The sequence below is a fragment of the Fistularia commersonii genome, chromosome 1 (genome assembly GCF_037954325.1).
Source record: "Fistularia commersonii isolate RoL2024-O1a breed Wild chromosome 1, RoL_Fcom_v1.0, whole genome shotgun sequence".
Taxonomy (NCBI): Eukaryota; Metazoa; Chordata; class Actinopteri; order Syngnathiformes; family Fistulariidae; genus Fistularia; species Fistularia commersonii.
Window position 1 is genome coordinate 2,035,265 of NC_141284.1, and position 27,574 is coordinate 2,062,838.

General features: G+C 44.7%; 4 protein-coding genes across 4 annotated transcripts in view; 3 read left to right on the forward strand and 1 right to left on the reverse strand.

Annotated features, from left to right (window-relative positions):
- efna2b (ephrin-A2b) overlaps positions 1-4,392 on the forward strand; it is a 19,169-nt gene extending 14,777 nt beyond the window's left edge. Inside the window, exons 2-4 of the mRNA XM_086141862.1 lie at positions 114-406; positions 2,817-2,882; positions 2,988-4,392. Of these exons, the coding sequence (XP_085997988.1) occupies positions 114-406; positions 2,817-2,882; positions 2,988-3,124 (496 nt within the window). The 3' untranslated portion in view covers positions 3,125-4,392. The remainder of the gene's footprint in view (positions 1-113; positions 407-2,816; positions 2,883-2,987) is intronic.
- A 2,108-nt stretch (positions 4,393-6,500) lies between these two features.
- Positions 6,501-7,654, forward strand: LOC147237062 (uncharacterized). The gene is made up of 3 exons (XM_086165027.1): positions 6,501-6,525; positions 6,872-6,910; positions 7,065-7,654. The coding sequence occupies exons 1-3, from the start codon at positions 6,519-6,521 to the stop codon at positions 7,652-7,654; spliced, it is 636 nt and encodes a 211-aa protein (XP_086021153.1). The 5' UTR covers positions 6,501-6,518.
- Positions 7,655-10,065: 2,411 nt separating this feature from the next.
- Positions 10,066-14,239, reverse strand: fam174c (family with sequence similarity 174 member C). The gene is made up of 3 exons (XM_086142609.1): positions 13,826-14,239; positions 13,036-13,155; positions 10,066-12,045 (listed from the first exon to the last, which is right to left on the reverse strand). Exons 1-3 carry the CDS (start codon positions 14,101-14,103, stop codon positions 12,042-12,044), a joined length of 402 nt encoding a protein of 133 aa, XP_085998735.1. The 5' UTR covers positions 14,104-14,239; the 3' UTR covers positions 10,066-12,041.
- A 1,301-nt stretch (positions 14,240-15,540) lies between these two features.
- Positions 15,541-26,760, forward strand: LOC147237064 (calcium/calmodulin-dependent protein kinase type IV). The gene is made up of 11 exons (XM_086142484.1): positions 15,541-16,117; positions 17,352-17,430; positions 17,951-18,013; positions 18,444-18,526; positions 18,673-18,745; positions 20,600-20,690; positions 20,771-20,845; positions 21,119-21,194; positions 22,225-22,351; positions 22,710-22,862; positions 23,760-26,760. Exons 1-11 carry the CDS (start codon positions 16,011-16,013, stop codon positions 24,282-24,284), a joined length of 1,452 nt encoding a protein of 483 aa, XP_085998610.1. The 5' UTR covers positions 15,541-16,010; the 3' UTR covers positions 24,285-26,760.
- Positions 26,761-27,574: the final 814 nt, after the last annotated feature.

The window sequence follows — 27,574 nt, forward strand, 5'->3', positions numbered from 1 at the left end:
ATGCAATGATTTCTCACCCTCTCTCTCTCTCTCTCTCACACACACCCACACACACACACTCACACACACGCTCTGGTCCGAACAGGAAGTGACGTTCCCCCGTCTGCCCTCAGGTTCCTGCACGGCGAGTACACGGTGGAGGTCGCCATCAACGACTACCTGGACATCTACTGCCCGCACTACGAGGGGTCGGAGGCCGCCGACTTGATGGAGCGCTACGTGCTCTTCATGGTCAACTACGACGACTACACCACGTGCGACCACAGGAGGCGGGGCTTCAAGCGCTGGGAGTGCAACCGGCCGCAGGGCGCCAGCGGCCCGCTGAAGTTCTCCGAGAAGTTCCAGCTCTTCACCCCCTTCAGCCTGGGCTTCGAGTTCCGACCCGGACACGAGTACTACTACATCTGTGAGTACCGCACACAGGAGCTACATGTTTGGGTGATACACCGCTACGTCTCTTAGCCGCACCGCTAACAATAACACGATATGTACACAATACATACCGGATTTTTTTTTTTTTTTTTTTTTTTTTCCCCAGAACAGTGGTTGTAACACGGCTGATGAAAAAGATGAATAATAAACGATGAATAATAAAAAGATACTGCCGTCCGTCGCTTCGCTATCCCCGCTTTGTCCTCCTCCAGATGATGCTATCTTAGCGTTAGCGCTCTAAAAACCGTTAAAATTGTCTTTTTCGTTGTCGCAATTTTACGTCATTTTTTCGGTCCGATGTTACGAGGCTAATAATCCATAAATTAGCTGCATCGTTGTTTAAATGGAGAGTTCAAAGCGTGCGGAAAAAGTAAAAGTTCAAGTACTACATGAGTACCCCTGTGTGTGTGTGTGTGTGTGTGTTACTACAAGTGCGCCACAAGTACCGCTTTAAGTACGTTTGTGTGTGTGCATCAACATGCATGTGTGTTTACATCTGTGTTTGTTTGTCTATGTGTGTTTTGTCTATTTGTGTGTCTGTGTGTTGTGTTACTAAAAGCACAATGCAGGTGTGTGTGTGTGTGTGTGTGTGTGCCTATGTGTTTGTGTTTATTTATGAGTGTATGTCTGTGTGTCTATGTGTGTGTGTGCGTGCCTATGCTTATGCATTTGCTTTTTGTGTGTGTTTTTGTGTGTCTACAATACATTACACAAGTGCCCCTGTGTGTATGTGCGTCTGTGTGGTTTTTTTTGTGTAGTTGTGTGTGTCTATATGCGTGTGTATTTACATTTATGTGTTTGTGTCTATTCATCCGCGTATGTGTGAGTGTATGTCTGTGTTTCTACCTGTGTGTGTGTGTGTGTGTGTGTATGTGTGTGTGTGTGTTTATGTGTGTCTCCATGAGTGTGTTTATGTGTAGTTTATGTCTATGTGTGTGTATGTGTGTGTGTTTATGTCTGTATGTGTGTGTGTATATGTGTGTGTGTGTGTGTGTGTCTGCATGGGTTGTCTATGTGTAGTTTATGTCTATGTGTGTGCATGTGTGTGTGTATATGTGTCTGTGTGTGCTTATTCGTGTCTAGGTGTGTGTTTATTTGTAGTTTCTGTCTACATATGTGTCTATTTGTGAGTGTGTTAACGTCTGTGTGTGTGTGCGTGTTTGTGAAACTACAAGTACTACACAAGTACTCCTGTGTGTGTGAGTGTGTCGTTATATGTGTCCACTTATGTGTGTTTACGTCTAGCTCGTGTCTACATGTGAGTGTGTCTATGTTTGAGTGTGTTTCCATCTGTGTATGTATGTGTGTGTGAGTTTGTGTGTGAGCTTGTGTGTTTTTGTATAAGTACAAGTACTACACATATACGTGTGTGTATTTGTGTGTTTACATCTAGTTTGTGTCTGCATATGTTAGTATGTCTATTTGTGAGCGCGTTTATGCGTGTGTGTGTGATTTTGTGTAACTACAAGTACTATACAAGTACTCCTGTGTGTGTGTGTGTGTATATTTCATTTTTATATTTTTATATATTTTTAATTCCTCTCCCTTCAGCCGCAGGGAATCTCAAAATCTTTGTACTTAAGACCTTAAGACACTTTATAGCCTGACTTGTCACTCTGACACTTTTATTTGTATTTCTTATTCTCCCCCTTTTTTTATACTGTTTATACAGTTTCCTACTATTATTTATTATTGTTATGTTTTACTTGAAACTCTGGCACAACAATTTCATCGGGATAAATAAAGTTGTTCTTATTCTTAATCTTATTCTTATAAATGTTAGTATGTGTGTGCTTTTGTGTAACTACAAAAACGTTCTCCTGTGTGTGTGTTTGTATGTTTGTATGTGTGTTTCCGTGTGTTAGTTTATGTGGGTTTTTGTGTAAATACAAATACTACAATTACTACTGTGTGTGTATGCGTGTGTGTGTGTGTGTGTGTGTGTGTGTGTGTGTGTGTGTGTGCGTGTGTGCGCACGCACGCGCGTCTACATGTGTGAGTCTATTTGTGAGGGTTTTTATGTCTGTGTATGTTTGTGTGTGTGTGTGTTTATTTCTGTGCGTCTACATGTAAATGCTTACATCTAGTTTGCGTCTACATGTCAGTGTCTATTTGTGTGTTCACATGTATGTGTGTGTGTGTGTGTGTGTGTGTATGTATGTATGTATTTATGTTTGTGCGTGTGTGTATGAATGTAGGTATGTGTGTGTGTGTGTGTGTGTGTATGCGTGACCACACACACGCTACCAACAACAATCCCACTGTGATGTCACCCGTGGTGAGATGATTGAAAGCTGTAGAATGCAGAGGCTGCAGTACCTCGTTCCTCCTGTAGGGGGCGCTGTCGCGCAGCTAACCGAGCTTCCTGTTATTTTGCTCTCCAGCATCTCCACATCCCAGCCTGGCGGGGAGGCCGTGTCTGAAGCTGAAGGTCTACGTCAAACCCAGCAGTGAGCTTCCTCTTCTTCTTCTTCTCCTTCTTCTGCTTCCTCTACCACCTGCTCATCGAGTTTTTCATGTGTGTGTGTGTGTGTGTGTGTGTGTGTGTGTGTCAGATGACTCCGTGTACGAGTCTCCAGAACCCTTCCTGACGGACGACACCACCGGCGGCTGTGACGCCGCAGAGCCGCGCCTCTTCCTGCTGTCGGCCATGTTGGTCGCCGTCTTCCTCCTCCTCCTCCGCTCCTCTTAGCCCCTCCCCCTTCTAATTGGAGGCTAAGCCCCGCCCCCCGTCGTCCGACCGTCCCAGGCTCGGCCAATGAGAGGAGGGGCGGGCAGGCGGGCGGCGCCGAGCGTCCCTGGCGGCGAATATCATTCCCGGAGGGACACGTCGGCGAAAACAACCTCGCCTGGAACTCGAGGGAAAATCAGAAGAACAACTTGACAAAGGTGGAATCAATCAAGAATCAATTAACTCGTTAATTGACTTATTGATTAACTTGTTAATTAGTTCTTAAATCGAAGGGTAAAAACGTTAACATAGAAAGTCAAATCTGTCAAAGGGTTTCAGGAGACGCCACCGGAAGAACTCCTTCCAGGAACTTCTGGGGGAGGACCAGCTGGTCCCCTGGTTGGTCACATGGTTGATCACCTAATTGATCACATGGTTCTTCACCTGGTTTGTCACCTGGTAGATCACTTCTGGTTGTTCCAGGTCCCGTCTCTTCATGGTTCTGGAGGATCAGATGGATTTGACCTTCTGGACCCCAAACACTTTGTGTCCCAGGTCCATGACCTGCTTCTCCTCTGCAAACGCTCGGCCGTGGCTGAGGAACGGTTTGGTTTCCGGGCTTTTCGCTTCGGGGGAGAAGATCCAATCAGCAGAAGATCTGCCAACATGAAGAAAAAAAAAAAAACGCATTTCAAAATAAAGCCCAGAAGTTTGAAACTCCTCAGAACTCAGTCAGAAGCTGCTCTGAAGACGTCTGCCATCGGGTGGTAGAACTTTCTAGATGTTGCAGGAACCTCCTTGGAGAACGTTGAGACCAAACATCTGGAGCCGGAGCTTCGAAGAGGTTCCTTACGGAGAGCTCTGGTCAACTTGGTCGCCCCGGGAAACAGGAGGAGGCGGGGCTTCCGTCCGCCGTTTCTCCCGCGACCAATCAGCTGCGAGGGCTTCGGCATAGAGACGCAGAAGAAAAAGGGTCGGGTTTGATGACGATCAGGAGATCGTTTTCCTTTTTCTTTTCGACCAACAAACGGACGGGAGGTCTCAGCGGGTTGTCATGGAAACGAGGAAACCACCGAGTTTTTGCAATAACGGTAATGACCGTGTTATTACATGATAACTGATACGTTTAAGTGTAACAACCATAAATATAACCATTCAGGTTTTGACCTTTAAAAAAAAAAAAACAATGAAAAATAATCTTTAAATATAAAAAATTGTGATTAAAAACCAAGAATGTAACATTTGATATAATGTTACAACACACAACAAAGTGAAAATGAAAAGAAAAATGTTGTAACGAACCGCTTTTTGCGTTTCCGTGGTTTCCACACCATGGCTTGCGTCGCCGTTCCATTTCAAAATGGCGGCGGCGGCGGCGTGCAGATGCCCCGCCCCCTTCCTCCTCCAGCCAAAGACTCTTCTTTCCTATCTGGCGCTCTGATTGGCTCCCTGTTTCCTTTCCTATCGTGTAATTTTTTTTTATTTGTTCGTGTCAAAGTAATAAAAAGTTTTGAATGTTTGTGCGAAACGAAACCAATCAAACATGGCCTTTCTCGCTTGGTGCTGAACTTTTCGTGCGTTTGTGCGTGCGCGCGCGTGCGTGTGTGTGTGTGTGTGTGTGTGTGTTGGGTAGCGGCGACCACGGCGTGGCCAGATGTGGGCGGAGCTTGTGTGTGCAGGGAATGCTGGGAAATGCAGTAACTCGACGGATGCACTGTGACGGAGGATGACGGACAGGTGACCTCATCGCCACGTTTCCTGTCTGCGTTGTTTGGTTCGTGAGCGTTTATTAGCGGCGCCGTGTTTACTTCGTGCGTGACGTCAAAACGCGGGAAGGAAGCGGGTTTGGAAAGGGGGCGGGGCTCCGCTCGCCGCTTCCTGTCCGCGTCTGTGTTTTTGTTTTGTTTTTTTTTTTTTTTTCTACATCAAATGTCTGCTTCTGTTCCGGGTAAAAACAAAACAAACAAACAAAAAAAATAATGTTTTTGTATATTTTCTTAATGGATGCTTATAAAGTCTCGTTCAGGAATGCATTTATCTGATGGCGGGGAGCGGGTGGGAGGGTGGGTTGGGGTTCAGAGGTCACGGGGGCCTCGCCAAGACTTCCTACTTCCTGCTGCATGAACAGGAAATGAAAGAGTGGAAATTGTTCCAATGTGTTTGAATCTGTGTTTGATGAAATCATCACGAATAAACCAAAATAAGTCCACCCACATCTGCCTCTTTGGTTATTACACTGTTATTACACTTCTATTACACTGCTATTAGTCCCGCCGTGTGTGTGTGTGTGTGTGTGTGTGTGTGTGTGTGTGATTATCGATCACCTGACAGGTGTGGAGGCCCCCGAGGAGCAGACCTCATTGATCTGCTCGCAGAAGGATCAGCCAGATGTTCTCCACCATGCCCTCAAGTACTCAGTGGTTATTACCGTGTAATTACATGGTCATTATTATTGATCACTGTTGGAATTATTTTCCTTGAAATTATGCGGATGTCCCTGATTTTACTCTTTTTTTTTTTTTTTTTTTCTAATTTAATCAACATTTTGAAGCAGCGTCTCAATCACTTGTAGGTAATTGAATTGAATAATATGGTTAAAACTCCAATGATCATGTGAATTTTTTTTTTTTTTTCTCTGCTTATTTTTTTCTTAACATTATAAACTGTTTTGCCTTTTATTTTTCATTAGGATTTTCAAAACTCTTCATCAATTCATTTGCACAAGATGACTAAAATTTTCAGTAAATGTATGTAAAGGAATTATAACACAACTACCGGTAAATAAACAAAAACTAAAAAATCAGCTTTAATAAATCACAATAATAAATTCACAAATATGAATGGTAACTACCAGAAAACATAGGTAAAATAAAATTTTAAAAAACGCAATATTTTGATACCAAAAACAAACATAAATAAGTACAAAACCAAAAAGCTCCCAATTAGATAAATGAACAAAAAAAACATAATACATTCCTTGTGTAATACACCAAAAGAAAAATGAATAATAATTATACTTTTGGTTGATTTGTCCAATCACCTAATTTCAATAAATCAAATTTTACTTTTATTCTATTTTTAGTTTTACATTTATATTTCACATATCTGTCTTCTTTTTTTTTTTTTTTTTTTCGTTCATGGAGCGGAGCGTCGTGACCGCGGGAAGGAGGACACGCCGGAAAGCACGACTCCCCGTGGGAGTGGACGTGGGGGGGATGTGGGGTCTCTGGAGGCCTGACCCCCCCACGGGGATTCCTCGTCCGTCCCGCCCCCCCTGTAATTGGACTGTCCCGGTTAATGGCGTTTCCATGGAAACGGCGTCACGACGCACCGAGACCCGCTATAAAAGTGCGGAGGAGCGCGGATCCGACGAGAAGAACCGGAGGAGAACCGGAGAAGAAGCAGAAGGTCGAGGATGACGAGTGAGTGCGGAAATCACTGACTGTTTTCTCGTTTTTTTTAAATTTTTTATATATATTTTTAGACTTCCGGTGTCGGAATTAAAACATTTTTATAGTTACGTTCAAAAAAATAATTTTTCAATTTTATCTGACGTGTTTGACACACACACACACACACACACACTAAGTGCGTGTGCCATTTTTTTTTCCCCGAATGAGAAATAGTAAAAATGTCAAAACATTCAAAATGTCACACATTTCCACAAAAACAGTTCCACAAAAAAAAAAAAAAAAAAAAAAAAAAACACGTAAAGAAGAACTCTGACATCACTTCCTGTTCTGAACTTTTTTTATTCTGTATCCGCAGGCGACTTCAGGATGAGAGCGACGCTGGAGACGCGAGCAGGTGGGATTTTTGTGGAACATTAAACCCTATAATAGCTTATTACACATTAATACACAGCTATTACACTGTAATAACAGTGTAATAACAGTGTAATTAGCGGTTGGGTTTATTACACAGTTACAAACAGACTCTGAACTTCTGGTCCTGACTCCAGCAGGTCCTGGGCTCGGAGTGGTGCGTCGCGTGGACACCAACAGCCGCGAGCGTCTGCGGCAGCGTCACGTGACCGGCGCCTTCGCCGCCCTGCGGGGCCTCGTGCCCACGCACCCCCCCGACAGGAAGCTCAGCAGGAACCAGACGCTGCGCCTGGCGCTCCGGTACATCGCCTTCCTGGACCGGCTGCTGCGGGACCAGGATCCAGCATCGGACCGGGACCACGGCAAGGACGACGGGACGAGCCGGAACCAGGAGTGGAGTCCGGACCGGGAAGGGGACCGGTGCACGGAGACGTCCCGGGACCGGGACTGGAGTCTTGACCGGCTGCTGCAGGACCAGGATTCCAGACAAGACCCGGACCGGGAAGAGGACTCGGGCCTCTACTGGGATTGGGACAGGAGTCCGGACCGGGACTCCAGTCTGGACCGGGACAGGGACCGGCACGCTGGGCCATCCTGGGACCAGAACTGGAGTCTGGACCGGCTGTTGCAGGAGCAGCAACCAGAACCGAACCAGAACTGGCGGGGGGGTCCTGGACCGACAGAGACCAGAACCAGGATGGAGGGACTTTTGGCGCGGTCGCTGTGATTGGCCCGGTGGACTTTCCATTTCCCGATTCTGGAACCGGATCCGGTTCAGGAACCGAATCCGGTTCTTCTGATGATGAACAAATGCTTTGATTGTCTGATTGGTTGATGTTTTGGACTCTTTGATCTTTTATAAAGTGCCTTTGATGTTGTCAGTCCTGATTTGGATCTGTGATCAAACCCAGCCGCTCGTCGTCATGACAACCAGACTGACACTTTGGAGAAAAAACGTTGACACTTTAAAAAAAGATGAATATAAGGGTTAAAAAAATGAAAAAACACACATAATCATTTGCAAATAAATTAAAATAGAAAAACATTTTTTTAAGTTTTGAGGATTCAAAACGACAAAAAGAATCTATTCAAAGAAAATGAATTTAAGGGTTAAAAAAATGAAAAAAATAATACACAATCATTTGCAAATAAATACAAACAGAAAAACATTTTAAGCTTTGAGGATTCAAATTGAAAAAAAAATTAATAAAAATATGAATTTAAGGGTTAAAGAAATGAAAAAACACACACAATCATTTGCAAATAAATAAAAATAGAAAAACTTTTTTTTAAGTTTTGAGGATTCAAAATGAAAAAAAAAAAGAAAAAATATTTAAGGGTTGAAAAAGGAAAAAACACACACAATCCTTTGCAAATAAATAAAAATGGAAAAACTTTTTTTAAGTTTTGAGGATTCAAAATGAAAAAAAAATCAATATAATAATATGAATATAAGGGTTAAAAAAATGAAAAACACACACAATGATTTGCAAATAAATAAAAATCGAAAAACACATTTTTAAGTTTTGAGGATTCAAAATGAAAAAAAATAAAAATAAAAAAAAAAGAATTAACAAAAGAAAATATGTCAATAAAATAGAAATATCAATTGGGAAAAAAATGAACAGAAAAAAAAAGTCGGCCGATGGGGGAGATTAAACAGGAACCTCCATGATGAGCAAGGAGCAGGTGGAGGAAGATCTAGAGGAGTGGAGAAGTGAAGGGATGAAGGTCAGCAGCACCAAGAGATCCAGTGGTGGGATAAAGTAGGAAAGGAAAGGAGGAGAACTTGGAGGTGAGATCTTCCATGGTGTCTGGTCTGGAGACACCGAGGAGACGACGGGAGGCAGATGATTGGCTGAGGAGCAGCCTGAGAAGAAAAAGAAATGAGGAGAAAGAGAAAATAAAATAAAACAAAAACAACGAATGGATTAGAATCAGTTGAATTCAATGATTTCTTTTTAGATTGTTAAAAAACATTAAATTTAAAATATGAAAATATAGTAAATAACTAAATAAATGGATGGAAAAAATGGTCTATAAACATAACAATTGAAATAAAATTCAAGTAGATAAAAATTCAGTCAAACTTAGGAGAATAAAGAAGATCACTGCAAAAAAAATGCTGAATTGAAAAGACAGAATTCAGTGTGTGTGTGTGCGTGTGTGTGTGTGTGTGTGTGTGATTACTATCTCAGCCAATCAGACACAACAAGGATGGTTGTTCCCAGAGGACACCATGGGTTGGTTTAATCACACCCCAGAATGAGTGTGTGTGTTTGTGGGAACTGAGGATGAAGAAGTGTCTCACACACACGCTGACACACACACACACATTCGCTCAGTGTGATGTCCGTGTTTGTGTTTGTGATAAAGAGAAACTTTGCATAAAAATAAATAAAAACGGACCAAAAGGCTAAACAACAGTGAAAAAAAATAAAGAAAAAGGCCGCCAAAAATGTATAGTTTATTCAGATTTTTACAAAGAACAATAGGAATTATAGTAAATATAATATGAAAAATTCCACTGTTAAATATTGAAGAAAAATAAACTTTAAATATGACAAAGGGGAAATAAAAAAAAATTAAAAGGGTAAAAATATGTTTTTTAAAAAAAGTATCGATGAATCTGTGAGTGTGTGTGTGTGTGAGATGCTGATTCCTCCACAGTTCCCACACGCACACACACACACTCCTCAGTCCTCCAGGGACCGAGCCATCCTTGTTTTGTGTGTCGGGGGATCTGATTGGCTGAGATGGTTATCAATCACGGCCTTCTTAGCGACAGGCTCCACCCCCTCAACCTCTGACCCCATTAACCTCCCGTCCAGACTTCAGGTGGGAAAACGTCTGCGTTGACATCCAACGGAACGGGGAGATTTATGAGGATGTGATGTCGCAGGTCATGTGACCGACCTGGAGCCTCGACGCCAGAGAAACAGTTTATTATTCTGGTATGGAAAAGGGTTCAAATATGTTTGTTTTTTTTTATCGGTGACCAGCAGGGGGCGCTCTGGGCCAGAACTAGCAGAAATACAACTACCACTACAAAACGAATTATTATCCATTAATAAGTAATAGTTATGATAATAAGACAGAAGTAAATAACAGACATTTGAACTGAAATAAACTCCGTTGTTTATTTTTCTTTTTTTAATCCTTTATCCGCATCATTCTTATTGTTGTTGTGTTTGTCTATTTTTTAATTTTTGTTTTGTTTTTCATTGTTATCTAATTATTTTAGGAAGTCTTTTGCATACAATGCTTTACATGATTTACAAATGCTTTACATTTACAGATAATATGATTGCTGTGCTGCCATAACAAAAGAATTTCAATCAATAAAATATATCTTAACTCAAAATGAACATCATCAAACATCACATTCCACTTGAAAATGAATAGTTTCTTTCTTATTCATTTAAAAAAAGTTGAAGATCCATAATTTAATTGACTTTAATTACATTTTTGTTTCTGAAAGATTTTAAAATATTTTGTTAAATAATAAAAAGATATTTAAAGCCATCAAGATGTTTGTCATTTTCACTTAAAGTTTAAAATGTTTTTAAAATAATTTATAAGAGATATAATTTTTTTTTCAATTTTCAATATGAACATATTTAATGGTTTTAAAGATTTCTATTTTTTTAAGAAATTATGAAGTTTGGTCATTCTTTCCATCATCTCATTTACTTGATATTATAAATTTCAAAATAAACATTTGTTTCCTCCCGCATGAAAACCCTGACAAAAAAAACAAAAAACAAATATGTTTTATGATAGGAATCAAATGATAAATGTTTGGACTTTTCAAGTTGTATTTTCTTTACCAATTGCTTTGATACTTCCTGTCGGCCCATCTTCAGATATTTTCTTAAATAATAAAAAAGAAATTTAAAGCCATCAAGACGCTTGTCCTTTTCATTTAAAATTTTAATTGTTTTTCAAATAATTTATAAGAAAAGAGACAGAATCTTTTTTACCTTTTTTTAATTGAAATATATTTCATGGTATTAAAGATTTCTGTATTTTTTAAGAGACAATGAATTTTGGTAAATCTTTCAATAGTCACATTTTCTTGATATTATAAATGTCAAAATGAACATTTGTTTCCTAACACATGAAAACCCTGACAACAAAAAAAAAAAAAAAATCAAATATGTTTTATGATGAAAATCAAATGATAAACGTTTGAGTTTGGACTCTTTAAGTTGTATTTATTTTTTACTGAACACTTTGACACTTACTCTGTTTTATTGCTCATTTCATTGAATTTGTTTGTTTATTTTTTTTAATCTCACATTTAGTAGTGAGTAATAGCATTCCAGGGAAAAGACAATTAAAGGAACTTAACTGACTTATTAACTGTTCGGTCCGTCCCGATCTTTGAGGATCCAGAACCTGGAAAACCCACGAGAGCCGGCGCTCTCTGCTGGACGGGCTGCGGGACTGCACCGGCTGCCCGCCCTTCGCCTGGATTCAAACAAAACGACTTTTATCGTGAAAAATAAATATTTATTTTCCTCCTTTGACCCTCGACTTTCATCAAAAAAAGGAAAAAAAAAAAAAAAAAAAGAAAGAGACATTTTCTTTTTTCAGCTTTTTGTCCTAAATCACGATTTCAAAGAAAAATGAACCTTTTCAGGGCCGGGCGAGAAAAAGACGGGAGGACAATCACTTGATCAAGATCGGAGTGTCACGGCTCCAACTCGATTTTGATTCGTTGGTTAAAAAAAAAAAAACGAAGCCTCCCCACCGTCCCCGATCTAGATAACAATAACAAAGGCAAAGAAGCGGCGTAAAGAACGCTAGCGGATCAGAACCAGAAGCAGGAAGCGGAGGAAAAGAACCACTTTCTGTTTGGATCTGAAGGAACGTGATGAAGATTCTCTCCTCCCTCCTGTCTGGGAGGTTTGCAGGAGTTCGGCGCGTCGCCCTCCACAGGATTAAAAAAACCTCACAGTGGAAACAAAGAAACAGAAGAAAAAACACAGAAGAAGAATCGTCTGGTTGTCGGAGAGGCCGCAGAAACTTAGGCATCCACAACTTTGGTCGTTTTCCTTCCTCCGATCGATAATCAATATCGACGGTCGTGGGCGTGGGTCACCACGTTCTCATCTGAGGACACAGAGATCAATCAGTCAGCCGATCGATCGCAGACTGACGACAGACGGGTCACGTTGATCAGACATCGAGGTGACGATTAAAACAAAACCCATCGCTTTACCAATCACAGTAAAAAATAGATCAATAAAAAAACGAGAAAGAAATTGATATTGATGACATTCGTGATTTCTGTGGAATACATGAAAGATCTAAACTGGTTGTATTTACAAATATTCTGGTTAAATATACCCTAAAATATACCCTAAATTCTGGACTATAGAGCACACCTTCATATAGGCCACATCTGTTCATTTTAAAAAGAAAAAATAAATCGATCTCCCCATTGAAACATGACACATTAATGCAGCAAGATGTTACAGGAAAGATTTGTTTTTGAAAAATGTTAATGAAATAAATGACATCTACAACTAACGGTATGTTATGCAAATACTTTTCTTCCCAAACAGATTTTATTCTTTGGCAGCCGCGTCAAATGAATTTCCGCACGTCTTTTCATGATGGGTTGCGTGTGCAAAAAGCACAAAATGGCTGATCTGAAGAGTTATCGTAAATGCGAGTGGGTTTAGGGAAACAGTTTCATTTGTCCGCTGTGATGGTGGAAGCTACCGTAATTACCCTATAAAAATCCACAAATTAGCTGCATTGTTGTAAAAGCCGCAGTTTTCAAAGCGTGTGAAAAAAGTAGCGGCTTCCGCGAAGGAATTTACGGTACAAGCCTTTATCGAGAGAAGAACTGGATTCTGACTGCAGCTGCAGGATAAGGATGTTTTTCTTTACTATGAAAACCGTACCAAGGAAAAGGACTTCATTTTTTTTGGACAACTTGTTCTACTTTTGGGAAAATTTCCCATTCACAAAAGAAAATGGGCTAACAGCAAACCAAACTTCAGTCTTTCTACAGGCAGCACTACACCCAACAAAAACAAAACAATGGCAGGCAGTCAGGCTGTGAGCGCTGACCTTTAACCCCTGACCTCTGACCTGTGGAGGCTACGGGCCTCGTAGAGCGTATCGTCCTCCTCGCTCTCCCCCGCCATCTCCAGCTGGTCGTCGTAGTTTGACAGGAGGCCGTATTTCTTCCTTGGGACCGGCTTCTTCAACCTGGCACACACACACACACACACACACACAATTAATCAGAAATCATGGCTTCAATGCTGTGATATATAATACATGAAATCACCGATATCAATATAATGATTAAGCAAATTAATTTCAATCAAACTATAAATAGTATCAGCTATAACGAACATAAACTGAACTTACATTGTTTATAACTGTAAATTTACTCTAAAAGATTTAAATCACAGAATACGGCGTTTTATTCAATTATATCTAATCAAATAGAACTGATCTAAGATTGATAGTTTTATCCAACAGGCAGTTTTAAACATACAGACGTTCTCCTGATGGCCTTCGGATTTAAAAATAGGAAGAAAAAAAAACAATTGATATCGAAAACAAATCGATTAGGAGGTTTTGTTAATAATTTACGTGGATTCGAGCCCTTCACTAATCAATAGCAGAACCCCGTTCACAAAACGCCCTATTTAAGGTTTCCTTCCGTCCGCGACTTTCTGTTTTGAGAAAAAAACACAACTGACAAGTTTGTTCTGCTTCCGGACCGTCCGGTAGTCGGTTCGGCGCACATGACGGTACCCGGAGGGAACCGGAAGGGTGAAAGTTCGGCTCGGATCAACGCTTCACGTAGGTGCGTCAGAACTTCCCGTCCCGCGTCGGTGCGTCTACACTTCCGGTATCGGCGACTGACCTGACGGCCCGGATGAGGAAGTAGAGCACGGCGACGGCGGTGATCCCGACCAGGGCGTACAGCGCCCGCTGGATCATCAGGCCGTCCACGTTCATCCCGCTGAAAATGGAGTTCATCTTCCTCCGAGCCTCGTCGGTTAAGTTCCCGGCGGGGACCGGACTCGTCGCGGCGGCCCGCGGCGCCACGCTAGCGTCGGTGTCAGTTGCGGCGGCGGCCAGCGCCGCCAGGAGCCAGCAGCACGGCAGCAGCGCCGCCGAGAGCAAGCCGGAAACACACATGTCTTACGCAGGAAACGGTAAAAATGTCCGGTTCTTTTGAGGGATGTGGAGTTGGTGGTCGCCAGAGACACGTCGCGCTGCCGGATCCCTCTGCGGGTTGTTGACAGATGGCGAGAAGTGAACCGGAAGTCCGGATCACATGGTCTGCTACGTCATCACGAAACACCGAGGGGAGGAGGAGGAGGGATGGAGGAGAAATAGGAGGGGATGGAAGGAGATGAAGAGGAAAATAATATAGGGATTAGAAGGAAAGGAGGAGGAAAAGAACAAAAGGATGGATAAGAGGTGGGAATAGAGGGAGTGAGGAGATGACGTTGGTCCCCTCTGATCAATCAGATGATCGATCGGTGATTGGGAGGACGGTCTGATCACCTCTGACTGATTATTGATTTCAACTGTCTGATAGAGTCAATAAAGTTGATTGAATTCTGCAGACGGACGAGCGACCCCTCAGCTGTCACTGATCAATCGGTCACTAATGTTGTCATTGATCGTTTGAAATGTTTAATGTGTGACGTTTCTTGTTCTCGTTGATCACGACACCAAAATGGAGATTATTTTTCCTTGTGATGATCAATAATTGTCAAGTATCAATAAATGACAACGATCAGTAATTACCTATAATTATGAATTATTGCTTAATCATAACATTTATATTACATAACATTTTCAGCGTTTTCCTTTCAAATTTTTCTTCCTAATAAATGTTTCAAACCTTTTCACTTTTATCAATGGATCTGTGTGTGTGTGTGTGTGTTTAACTGTGTGTATTTAGCCGTACGTGTGTTTATGCGTGTGTGATTGTGCGTATTTCACCGGGCGTGTGTGTTTCACCGTGTGTGTGCATTTACTGTATGTGTGTTTCACCGAGTGTGAGTCTGTAAGTATGTGTGTTTCACCACGTGTGTGTCTATGTGTGCGTGTTTCACTGCGCGCGTGTGTGTATGCGTTTAACCGTATGTGTGTTTTAAACCGTGTGTGTGTGTGTGAGTGTTTATTATTTTACTCTGTGCGTGTTTGTGTGTTTCACCAAGTGTGTGTTCTCTCTGTGTGTATATGTTTGTGTTTCAACGTGTGTGTGTGTGTGTGTATGTATGTGTGTGTTTCACCGTGTGTGTTTATCCGTGTGTTGTGTTTATGTGTGCATTCATGCATTCAAACGTATGCGTGTGTTTCACCGTGTGTGTGTGTTTGCTTTTGCGTGCGTGTTTCGCGCGTGTCCTCCCCGCGGGGTTGCGGGTTTGATTCCGCGGGCTCGCGGCCTCCAGATGTCACGCTCGTGTCCGTCACGGATTGAGGTTAGTCAGAATGGCGCGCGTTGATCGACAGGTCAGCCGACCAACGGGAGCGCGGCCTGCCCGCTACGTGGCGCCGTGATTGGTCGAGCCGCGGCTGCGGGGGGCGGGGCCAGGAGATTACAGCAGCGGCTCCCTCCGCAGATCCAGCGGACATCTGGAGCGTCTGAGCCCGGAGCCGGAGCTGCGCGCCGCCCGGGGATCTGCTGCCCGTTTCCGGGAGAAAACCGCGGCCGGGCTCCGGTGGTTCCGCTGCGGGGGCCGCGACCGGATCTGCGCCGGGGAGGGGCGGGGGGGACGAGGCGTTAAAAGCCCGGGATCGGGAGAGAGGAGCCCCGGCGAGGCTGCGGGACGGAGCGGACCGGGATGCTGCAGGGCCCGCCGGGACCCGCACGACGAGGATCCCGGTTCAGTTCCCGGAGGAGAGCCGCCGTTTTCACCTGCGTGCAAGTGGATCCCCGGTCCCGGTGCCGGTCCGATTCCTTAATGAGTCCCCGCTAATCCGTGCCGGATTTAAATCTCACCCGATTCCCGGTCCTGGTCTCGGTGCGATCTCGGCCTCGGGTCTCCCGGTTCCGGTTCCAGGTCCCGGCACGGGGGAGTTCCGTCGCCATGCCGACGTCCCGGCCCGGTTCGGAGCCGGAGGAGTTCTGGGTGGACGGATCGCGGCGGGACGGGACCGTGGAGGAGTTCTACACCCTGAGCTCCGAGCTCGGCAGGTCTGGACCGAGCACACACACACACACACACACCACACACACACACACACACACACACCACACACACACACACACACACACACACACACACACACACACACACACACACACACACACACACACACACACGACGAGGTCGGGAGAAACAAACAGTGCATCAGGATGCAGTTACAACCTTGGTAATGTAAGGAACTGATACAATTAATCAATCAATCAATCAATCAATCAGGGATCGAAGGTAAGGAGACGTTCTGAGACATTTCGAAATAAAAGCCTGTGAATTCTTGGGCTTATTAGACATCTATTAAACATAACTTTAACTGACCAAATAATTAACTACCTGCCTGATAAAAAAATAATAAATCAGATAATTCGTGAAGTCATCCATTCTCTGTTCATTTCCGGTTGGAATCGGAAGATTTGTAAATGTCCACATATTTTAAAATAGTTCTGGTATTAAGTAACCCGGATTCCGCTGATCCTGAATTCAGTTGCAGATTGAATTTCATAATAGATCCCTGTGATCCCGTCTCCATGGAGATACCACAGGGATGGGAAGTGAGTGGAGTTCAGGCTTTTAAGGTGAATGAGTATGTGTGTGTGTGTGTGTGTGTGTGTGTGTGTGTATGTGTGTGTGTGTGTTTGTTTTCCACGACAAGCTAAAAAAACCAAAACAAAGCGACAACAAACAACGACACACACCGACGTCGTCGGGTTCTTTCAGAAAAGTGTCGCTGAGCTGCTGCCACCAGCCCTGTTACCAGGTGTCTTGTTGCCATGGAGACGGCCAGGATGGCCCTGCGTGTGTGTGTGTGTGTGTATGTGTGTGTGTGCGTTGTGTGGCTTTACAGATGGATCTGTTTCCTCCATCTGTCCCGGCAGAATACCAGATCCCTCATTACACACACACACACACACACACACACACACACACACACACACACACACACACACAAAGGAAGATTTGCGTAATAAACAAATGTATTGAGATGAGTTGAAAACTGCAAGCCCTTCCTGAAAATTGGGTACTGAAAAATGAATCCAGTCTCCGCGAACCTGCGAGCAGCTCGCTGGAAGCTGCAGGCCTTCAGGAGACGGCGAGCGAGAAGTTCCACCAAAGTTAGGTGTGTAATGACCGCGGCGTAGAAACGAAATCGGCAGGTCATGGAGGAAAAACGTGTTTTTCACTGATGGTGCGAGTGTGACGCGCTGACGAGGGTGTTTGTGTCTGCAGAGGAGCCACGTCCGTCGTCTACCGCTGCCTGGAGAAGCACAGCCAGAAGCCCTATGCTGTCAAGGTCCTCAAGAAGACGGTCAGCTTGTCAAAACACTGGGATGGGGGCGGGGTCAGAGGGTCTGGGGGCGGGGTCAGAGGGTCTGTAGGCAGGGTTAAAGGTATGGGGGCGTGGTCAGAAGGTCTGGGGGCGGAGTTGTAGGTTTCGGGGGTAAAGTCAATCAACAGGTGTGGGGCGGGGCCAAAGTATCTGGAGGCGGGGTTAAATTGTTTGGGGGTGGAGTGTGTGGGTAAAGTCACATGGCATGGGGGCAGAATCAAAGGGCATTGGAATACATTGATGGCTAGCTAGCATTAGCATCTGCTAGCAGGGGCGGGGTGTTGGCTCCTGATTGGGCAGGGCGTTCAGCTGAAACTAGAGGAATTTCCTTGTTTCCTCGGATTGGTCTCTGAAATATGACTCTTTGTTCTTAATTTTGTTTTATTTCCAATATTTACAGTTACCTGTAAGTCAAGGTTTTTTTTTATCAAAGTTCCAGAACCTCAGGTTGTCCATCAGGTATTAAAACACCAATGTGATGTTTTCTCTTCTTTCTCAGATCGACAAGAAAATAGTGCGTACGGAAATCGGAGTTCTTCTACGTCTTTCCCATCCCAACATCGTGAGTACTGTTTTCCTGTCTGAAACACACACACACACACACACAAAAGTTTAATTCTGAGCTAGTTTTGCAGAGTTAGCTTTGACTAGTAGAGTTGGCAAGTTAGCTCAACTAGGTAGAGTTAAAAAAGTTAGCATTAGCTCCATTTTGTAGAAGTAGAGAATTGGCTCAGCTTAGTTGCGTTATAGAATTAGCTTAGTTTTTGTAGAGTTAGCTTAGCTTCATAGAGTTGGAGAGTTAGTAGCTTCGCTTGGAGAATATTTCATCGGAAAATAATTCAATCAGATTCACCTGCTACAAATTGAACATTTAAGTGTAAATTAAATACATTAAAAATCAAACATGAAAATATGAAATATATATTTTTTAAATTTATATTTTAATATAAATATAATAAAATGTATATTAAATGTGTGTGTGTGTGTGTCAGATCCAGCTGAAGGAGATCTTCGAGACGGACACTGACATCGCTCTGGTCCTAGAACTGGTGACTGGAGGAGAACTGTTTGACAGGTACACACACACACACACATACACACACACACACAGAGCTGACGTTGCTATGGTGTTGTGCTTATGTTAACAAACCAAAGTCCAAGGTCTCACACACCGGCCCTCATCTGATGAAGGTTGGGTCATGTGACTTCCTGTCTCCCCAGGATCGTGGAGCGTGGCTACTACAGCGAGAGAGACGCTGCGCACGTCATCAAACAGATCCTGGAGGCTGTGGCGGTGAGAAAGAGGCCTTCAGGGCCTGTCGGGAATAACCAGAGTCCATCGGTTACAAAAAATAACAACAATCAAAATGAAAAATAATAAGAATAACAATAACAGCAATAATGCTGTGTGGTTACATGCAGCTGGCCGCTTTTTATACAACATCAGCTTGCATCCTGCTGCTGAACAGATTAAAACTGGAGGATTAACACACACAAACACACACACACACACACATACATGCATGCACAACGCAGGCGTATGTTTTCAGTACTGGATGTAGGTCAGTGTATGTGTGTATGATGTTACGGAGCTCTAGCCAAGTTAATTAATCGTAAAACTCGCTGCCGCTTTACCCTGCCGGACTCACCTGACAGGTACGATGACCACAAGATTGACAGGTGTCAATCACTTGGACATAATCGACGAGCGGCTGGAAAAAAAACAAAAACAAAAAAAAAAACATACTCAGACATAAAAGACAGGAAGTAGACAGAAATGCAGAGGAAAAAGAAATTTGAATAAAAGTAAAAGCGGGACTGGTGTGTGTGTGTGTGTGTGTGGGATTACTGCGGGTTGTATTTGCTGTATCACATGCGTGTTGTGTTAATCTGCTGCGTTGAACCATCCCGGCCGTTAACACATCAACATGGCGGACAAGCTGTGGGCCGATGACAACAACCTCTGACCTTCACCGGTCTGTTACCGCGCAACGCTAAACAAAGTCGACCAATGAAATTGCTTTGTTTACGATGAGTTCAACATATAGTGTGTCGCAGCCCGCTAGCTTAAACTTAGCGACAAACAGCGGCAGGACGCCCACCAGTCCATGCTAACAAATGACACTCATGTCTAAGCGGCTAATACAGTTAGCTTGGAACCACAAAGCCTAGCTGTTACCAATAGCAGTGTGTGCTTCTCGTGTGGACAAGGTTCCTCTGGGTTCTACGCCACGTTTTCCAGATTTGGATTTTTCTAGTCACTTTTCCATGTAAATACTTAGCGGTTGTTTTTGTATTTGTATGAGTACGTAGTTTCATGTAAACCAGTTTGTGATTTTATGTAAACCAGTTTTTCTGTCGACCAGTGTGTAGTTGTGTATGAATCAGTATGTAGTTTCATAAAACTGTTGTTTTATGCAAATGACTGTGTAGTTTTGTTTAAATTCAGAAGTAGTTTTGTGTAGATCACCGTGTTGTTTTAATGTATACTGTAATTTCAGCTACTTTTTTCACACGCTTTGAACACTGCGGCTTCAACAACAATGTGGCTCATTTATGGATTTTTTGGGGCTAACTAGCTTCACGTCGCTAAAACTTTTAGCCTCGTCACATCGGACTGATGAAATTCCGAGGCTGTGAAATTCCGACACTGAAGAAGACGACTTTAACATGGACGCCCGGGGCTTATAGACAATTGCGGCCTACATATGTACCCATAGATTTATTTAGTTACTTTTAGCGGGTGCTTCTACTCAGGTGCGCTCAATAGTCCGGAAATGACGGCAGTTTTATGATTTTTTGTGTGCAGTTTCTTATGGTGCAGTTTTATAAAGATGAGTGTCATTTTGTATGAATCAGTGTGTTGTTTTATAAGAATAAGTGTGCACTTTTATGTGGATAAGTGTGTAGTTTTGTGTAAATCAGTGTGTAGTTTTGTCTCCTTGGATGATGCTTGAGCTTCATCTTCATCCCCCCTGAATCTGTGAGTGTAAAGTTGGCTGAGACAGGAAGTGTGCGGTTGGCAAGGAGACATTGAGGAGACCATCTGTCCTGTACTTCCTGCCAACACCCCCACCTGAAGGCTGGTGTAGTTGCTGTGCTGATATTCAACTGTGTGTGTGTGTGTGTGTGTGTGTGTGTGTTTCAGTACCTCCATGAGAACGGCGTGGTCCACCGGGACCTGAAGCCGGAGAACCTCCTGTACGCCGACCTGTCTCTGGACGCTCCTCTAAAGATCGGTAACCTCCCGCAGACCCGGCCTGTTCGGCTATGTTTCCATGGAAACGAGCACCATCAGACGCGGTCTCTTCTCTTCCAGCCGACTTCGGTTTGTCCAAGATCATCGACGACCAGGTGACCATGAAGACGGTCTGCGGCACGCCGGGCTACTGCGGTGAGTCTGGCGCAGCAGCACCACAAGAGGACTGCGTGTAGCGTTGGTGTTTGCCAGAGTACTTGGAAGGTGTTGCAGTGGTTAAAGGTGGAGTACTCGCTGTAAGAGTACTCACAGCGGCGGTAGTATTCACAGTGAAAGGTGCAGTAGATCAGGAGTTAAGGAAAAAGGTTGAGAAGAAGAAGAGAAAGTCTCAGTGGTGAAAGAAATGTGTGCGATGCGTTCAAGAACCCTCTGCTCTGTGGGAATCCTGAACGCCTCGTCTGCCTGCAGCTCCAGAGATCCTGAGAGGAAACGCCTACGGACCTGAAGTGGACATGTGGTCAGTGGGAGTCATCCTGTACATTCTGTGAGTGCAACACACACACACACACACACACACACACACACACACACACACACACACACACACACACCTTAAAGACACAAGACACACACACACACTTGATACACACCAGATATACACCACAGCCACACAAAGACAGAAATACAAATATACACTCACCACACACACACACACAGACATAGACCACACTCACTCACACACACACACACACACACACACATCCAGAAGGACACAGATAAACACCACAGTCACACAGACAGAAACACAATTATACACACACGCACAGTTACATGCGTGCACACACATCCACGGATATAAAAACATGCACAGATACACACACACACATAGATATGCAAACATGCAGATAGACAAACACACACACACACACACACACACACCATAAAGACACAACACACGCATTTGCTACACACCACAGAAACATAAATACACGGATATACACACACAAACACCATAAAGACACAACACACACCTGATACACACGACACAAACACAAGGACACAGATATACACTATACCCCCCACACACACACACACACACACACTCCGTCCCCTGGGTTGTCCTGTGTTTGGCTCTGATCAGAAGCAGGTCCGATGGTCAGGAAGGTTCTGGAAAGTTTCTTCCCATCAGTGGAGCTGTGATGAAGCTGAAATACTCTCAAACTAAGATACTAGATGAAATGTAAGTGGGTATATAAACGACATACAGTATATATTATACAGTATATATTTGAATTTCCCCAATCGGGATCAATAAAGTGTGATTGTCTTATTTAATGTAGTGTATATACTCGTATATACACTGCACACAGCGTAGTGTATGCAGAGTATACACCAGTACACAGGTAACAAAGGTGCATACAAGTACATGTTTCCTTACATGGCGACCCGGAACCGAAGCAGAGAATGTGACCTCGCTGGGGTCAGAGGTCACAGGGATTGGCTCCGGCCCCAGTTCCGACCGGGTCTGTGTCCCGGGGAACCGCTTGTCTGAACCGGGTCTCGTCTTGTTTCAGACTCTGTGGCTTCGAACCTTTCTTCGACCCGCGGGGGGATCAGTACATGTACAGCCGGATCCTCAACTGCGACTACGAGTTTGTGTCTCCGTGGTGGGACGAAGTCTCTCTCAACGCCAAGGACTTGGTGAGTCTCGTCGGATCGGAGGGACGGGCCTGGGACCAGCTGGGATTCAGAACTTCGTAATTAATGACTCGGACAAATTTGAGAAATGTTTGGAACTTGTTGTCTCCGTCAACTTGACATGTACACAGCTGGAGTCCCCTAGGTGTGTCGGTTCCGAACCAAATACAGAACTTCTTGTCGCTTGACTGGGCTCTGAACTCTCCCGACATGACTGAAGACCTGTCTGGAAGGACTTGGTTGTGCGTTTGGAGGGCTCACTTGTCTTAAAATGGTCCCGAATGACTCAGAAGGGACTTGGGCGTCTTGACAAGGGACTCGAGCTAACGCAGGGATTCAGGAGCGTCTCTTCTGTCCGCAGGTCAGTAAGCTGATCGTCCTGGACCCTCACAAGCGCCTGAGCGTGCGGGAGGCCCTCCAGCACCCCTGGGTTCTCGGAAAGGCGGCCCGGTTCTCCCACATGGACACCACGCAGAGGAAGCTCCAAGAGTTCAACGCCCGGCGTAAGCTCAAGGTGAGAGCTTCCCCGGCGTCCTCGAGGAGGAACCGGGATCATCTATGTGTCACCAGTCTGTGAAAATCTGATTCTCCTCATGCGCTCCGACCTCACTTGGAGCATCATCCAATCAGAGACAATCGTTACCCAGTGACTTCCTGTTTTGGTTACAGTCGTTCTAGTTGGTTCCTTGCGGTCAAATGGTGGAGCTGTTAGTATGACGTCCATAGACATCCTGAGACAGAACCAGCTGTCTGAGGGTACCGACCCATTTCACACTCCTGCTTGGACCCTTCCGGTCTAAGAACATTCTAGAACATCCAGAAGAGCCGAGAGATTAAACCCTTTTATCACCATTCAAGAAGGTGAGGCATAAACTGGATGTCAGAGGAGCTAACTGTCCAACATGACAAAGCTAAGCTTACTCTGTATCTCTACTAAACTGAGCCAACTCTCTCGCTCTACAAAACCAAGCCAACCCTGCAGAGCAAAGCTAATTGTCTAACACTACAAAGCAAAACTAATTGTCTAAAACTACAAAGCTAAGCTAATTGTCTAACACTACAAAGCAAAGCTAATTGTCTAAAACTACAAAGCCAAGCTAATTGTCTAACACTACAAAGCAAAGCTAACTGTCTAACACTACAAAGCAAAGCTAATTGTCTAAAACTACAAAGCTAAGCTAATTGTCTAACTCTACAAAGCGGAGCTTACTCTCCACTTCTACAAAACTGAGCTTTCTTCTTTCACTCTACAAAGCTAAGCTAACTCTTCAACTGTACAAGGCAAGGCTAAGTCCCCAAGCTAGTGGTCTAGTTCTGTGCAACCACAACCTTCTGACCCCCTGCACTGCTTCCTGTTTGATTCTACGTCTACGTGTAGATGATGCTCTCTGACGGTGACATTCGTCCACAGGCCGCCATGAAGGCCGTGGTAGCCACCAGCCGCATGCACGAGGGCTCGCGGCGTCGCACCGACAGCTGCGAGATGCCGGGCTCGGGTACGTCCAGGCAGAGCAGCATGCAGCAGGACCCGCCCCCCGAATCCACCGACTCCACCCCGCCAGAACCGGAGGCCGAACCCGCCGCCCCGCAACTCCCGCCACAGGAGACCAAATCCAAACCCTCAGACCAAAGTGCCCCCGGTCCCGGCGTTCCCCGCAGCCCCAAACCCGCCAAACCCGAGGTCGCCCCTGCAAGCTCCGCCCCCAGCAGGCCGCCGTTACGAGCCGACGGACCGCGGCAGGTGTCTCTCCTCCCCAAGTCCATGCTGGTCCAGCCCCGCCTGCCGCAGAAGAGCTGCTCCGTGGTGGAGGCCTCGCCACGGGCGGAGGCTCCGCCCACTCCGGCCCCTCCAGCCACGCCCCCGAGCCCCAACAGTCTAAGCAACGGCTTCACGGCCGCTTCAGATCCCCCCAATAAGGCCGCCCACTGCCAGTGATCGCTCCGCTCCTCCACGCAAACATCACACGAATCATCTGGACCTCAACATGCTAGCATGCTAACAGACACGGTAGGACGTTTTCAACCGTTGTTCCCGAACTGAAGGTGCGGCGGAACTTGGGCTGGACGTTTCGCGGTGGAAAAACGCCAATTCACCTTCCAATGCTGCCTCCTGACGTTCTTGGTCGTTGCTGCGTTCCTCCCATATTTAGGACCAACAAGAACATTTTGGGACCGCCGACATCTGATTACATCCCTGTTAACTCTCATCTGACATTTAAAGATCAGCTTTCCCATGACTTAGCTTTATTAGCATCAGGCGCTCGGGGCGGGGGGCGTTTGCTTGATGTTGCTCGGACATTCTTCAAACCCTGGCAGAACAAAATGGGAGAACTCTGGAAACGTCCTCGTTTTGGTTCCTGCAGGTCAAAGTTCCTTCCAGAATGTTAGAAAAATGATCAGGTTTTTATTGGAAGACCGGTTTGGAAAATGTCCTCCATCGGTTCCTGATCGGACGCACAGCATTGTTCCTTTTCACAACATTTCCCAAAACTTTCAGAGAGGAGGAACTTATTTGGGAAGTTTGGTGGGACCAGAACTTTGGTACGACAACGTTTTCCAGGATATCAAATGGAACGCTCTATACATGCTCTCGGAATACGTTCCTGGAGGGTCCAAGTTGTCATCCACCCCGCAAAAAAACGTCCTCTAACCTTTAGGGATCTTTAAATGGTGATGGGTTAGGAATGCTACACAAATGTTAGCGTTGAGTTCATCGCAGGCGTTGAAATATTGAGTTTGGCGGGGAAAAAAACATCGAGAACAAAATGGATATCTTCAGAGGTTCTTCAAACGTTCCCAAACTCGCACACCAAACATGCCAACTCATGTCGTTAGCCTCCCTGTGCTAACATGCCAAGCTACGTGCTAGTTGGACATCACAGGAATGACATCAGTTCACATATTTACAAATGGACGCCGAATGTTGCACGAAGCGAATCGTCCCTCGTAACGGGAAAGTTTAGCATAACGTTTAGCCGTTTGGCTAAAGAAGAAACATTTCAAAAAAGAAGGTCTGATAAGAATCTTTGATCTGCTGTTAGACATTTGAAGATTTTATAATAAAACATTTTCATTTATTTTATTTAAGATGTTTCATGTAAATTATCGGCCCATTGACACCCCATTAGCGCAAATAAAGCCCAATTTTGGAAATATTGTTGAAATGTAGAAAAACGTTTTCAGAGCTTTTACCCAAAATAGCAATTAGTAACTGTATTTCACTTTCTATCCGTAGGAATCAAATGTCTAACAGTGGAAAATCTAAATCCTTCAGTCAGCACACATGCTGATACTTCATGCTAAGCTAATCTTCCTAGCAGAACGGTCTGTATCAGCCTTAACAATGTTGACATGAAGTTTTATACACTTTTTACGGCAGCGTCCAATAAAAGCGGGCAATTCCAGTCACATGACGCAACTATGGGCTTGCGGGCAGGAAGTTGAACTGAAGACAACTTCCTGTTTCTGCTCTACACCTTAACACTTCCATTTATCGTGACTGCATGTTCTCAACCCAGAACGGCAGCTTAGCGGCTTGATATTAGCAACACGGCATCTGGCGCTAGCCTTCCAATTAGAGAGTCTGACTATTAGCAGCCTGATCAAATGCTAGCGACTCCCATTGGTGAAAATGACGTTAGCGACGTTCCAACAAAAATCCCACTTGAGCAAACCGACAGCAGCGACAGACACAGATGAAATGATGCTAGCGATCTAGCGTTGACCTCAGAAGTTAGCATTCTGACGTCAACTAAGCCCAAGACAGCGACGCGCTAGCCACCGACGCGCGGCGTCCTCTACCCCGTCACGCTTCAACAAACAAACAAACAAACAAACAAACAAACAAACAAACAAACAAACAAACAAGCTGATTGATTAACTAGGTCTCCCCCGATTGGGTGTCGATCGAGTGGGCGGGGACTCACATTGGGAGGTTGACAAAAAAAGGTTGACAAAAGTAATTATCGTGATATTCCAAAATTCGGCATCGGCAATGACATGGTGGCGTTGTCATGGCTACAGATGGCGGACTTGTACAATTGAATTCCATCTATAATATTGTGTATAAACATGAATATTTTCCTGTATTTATTATCCCGGGCCTGTGGGGGGGAGGTCATGTGACCGGGCGGAGGGGGTCATGTGACCGGAGGGATTGGGGGGGGCTCAGTGTTCGTTTCGTGCCCGTCTCGTGCAGCCACCAGCTGCCGTTGCATGTTGAACCTGTGCTTCGTCACGTGGGACTCGCACGAGAGAGGCGTTTTCATTGGTTGGGGGCTTCTTTGGGGGCGGAGCCACGCGGCGGGGGGTGGGGGTGGGGGGATTGAAAACTGAAGGGCGGTGTTAAATGGTATTTGCTTCCTAACGTCTCATGCTAACAATCATGTGTAAATAAACAGGTTCACCTTGGAGCTCCGCCTCCTTCTTAATCACCTGTGAGGTCATGTGACCAGGGTTCCTCCTGAGCTGCGGTTCCTCAGGGTTCCCCGGGTTCCTCCCACAGTACAAACACACGCAGGAGGTCCGTTTGAGACCCTGAATTTGATTGGTTGGATCCAGGGTGAATCTCGCCTCTCGCCCAATGACAGATGAGGATCATTGGCTAAAATGTGAAGAAATATGTTCTTTAAAAGAAGTGACAAACAAAAACCAGCAGGAACAAACAAAGCAGAAGCTGGAAGGAAGAAACCAGTCAGAGAGATGAAGAGGAGAAGATAGTCGGAAGGGAGTTTTACCTTCAACCAGCACGTCTTGGACCATCCCTGGATGTTCCTCAAACCTTCCCCAGAAGTTCTTTGGACTTTCCATGGAGCTACCCTGGATGTTCCTTGGATATTCCTTCAACATTCCCAGGGTGTTCCCTGAATGTTCCTCAGACATTCCCTGGAACATCTTCATATGTTCCCAGGGTGTTCTTTGGACATTCCCTTGGATGTTCCTCGGACGTTCCTTGGATGTTCCTCAGACATTCCCTGGACGTTCTCTGCTGCATCCTGACAGGAACCTGAGAAGCTGCGGCTGTGAGTTGGTTTCCTCTCCGGTGAGGAAACGGGGAAACCGATGTGCTCGTTTCTTCGTCACTACGAGTTTCAACCAATTTTTTCAATTTTGTTTCCTTGAAACATTTTTTAGCTTCTTCTTAACATCCAATCGAATGTGATTCGAATTCTTCTTTTCTATTGATTATCACTGATTGTAATCGATCTCAGTGATGGTTCGCGCTGA

Excerpts from the sequence above, each read along its gene's own strand:
- fam174c (XM_086142609.1), bottom strand. The coding sequence starts at position 14,103 with ATGTGTGTTTCCGGCTTGCTCTCGGCGGCGCTGCTGCCGTGCTGCTGG. Across the intron at positions 13,156-13,825 it reads TTCCTCATCCGGGCCGTCAG|GTTGAAGAAGCCGGTCCCAA; the intron begins GTCAGTCGCCGA and ends TGTGTGTGCCAG.
- LOC147237064 (XM_086142484.1), top strand. The coding sequence starts at position 16,011 with ATGCCGACGTCCCGGCCCGGTTCGGAGCCGGAGGAGTTCTGGGTGGAC. Across the intron at positions 18,014-18,443 it reads GTCTTTCCCATCCCAACATC|ATCCAGCTGAAGGAGATCTT; the intron begins GTGAGTACTGTT and ends TGTGTGTGTCAG. Across the intron at positions 20,691-20,770 it reads GGACGCTCCTCTAAAGATCG|CCGACTTCGGTTTGTCCAAG; the intron begins GTAACCTCCCGC and ends CTTCTCTTCCAG.
- LOC147237062 (XM_086165027.1), top strand. Across the intron at positions 6,911-7,064 it reads GACGCTGGAGACGCGAGCAG|CAGGTCCTGGGCTCGGAGTG; the intron begins GTGGGATTTTTG and ends TCCTGACTCCAG.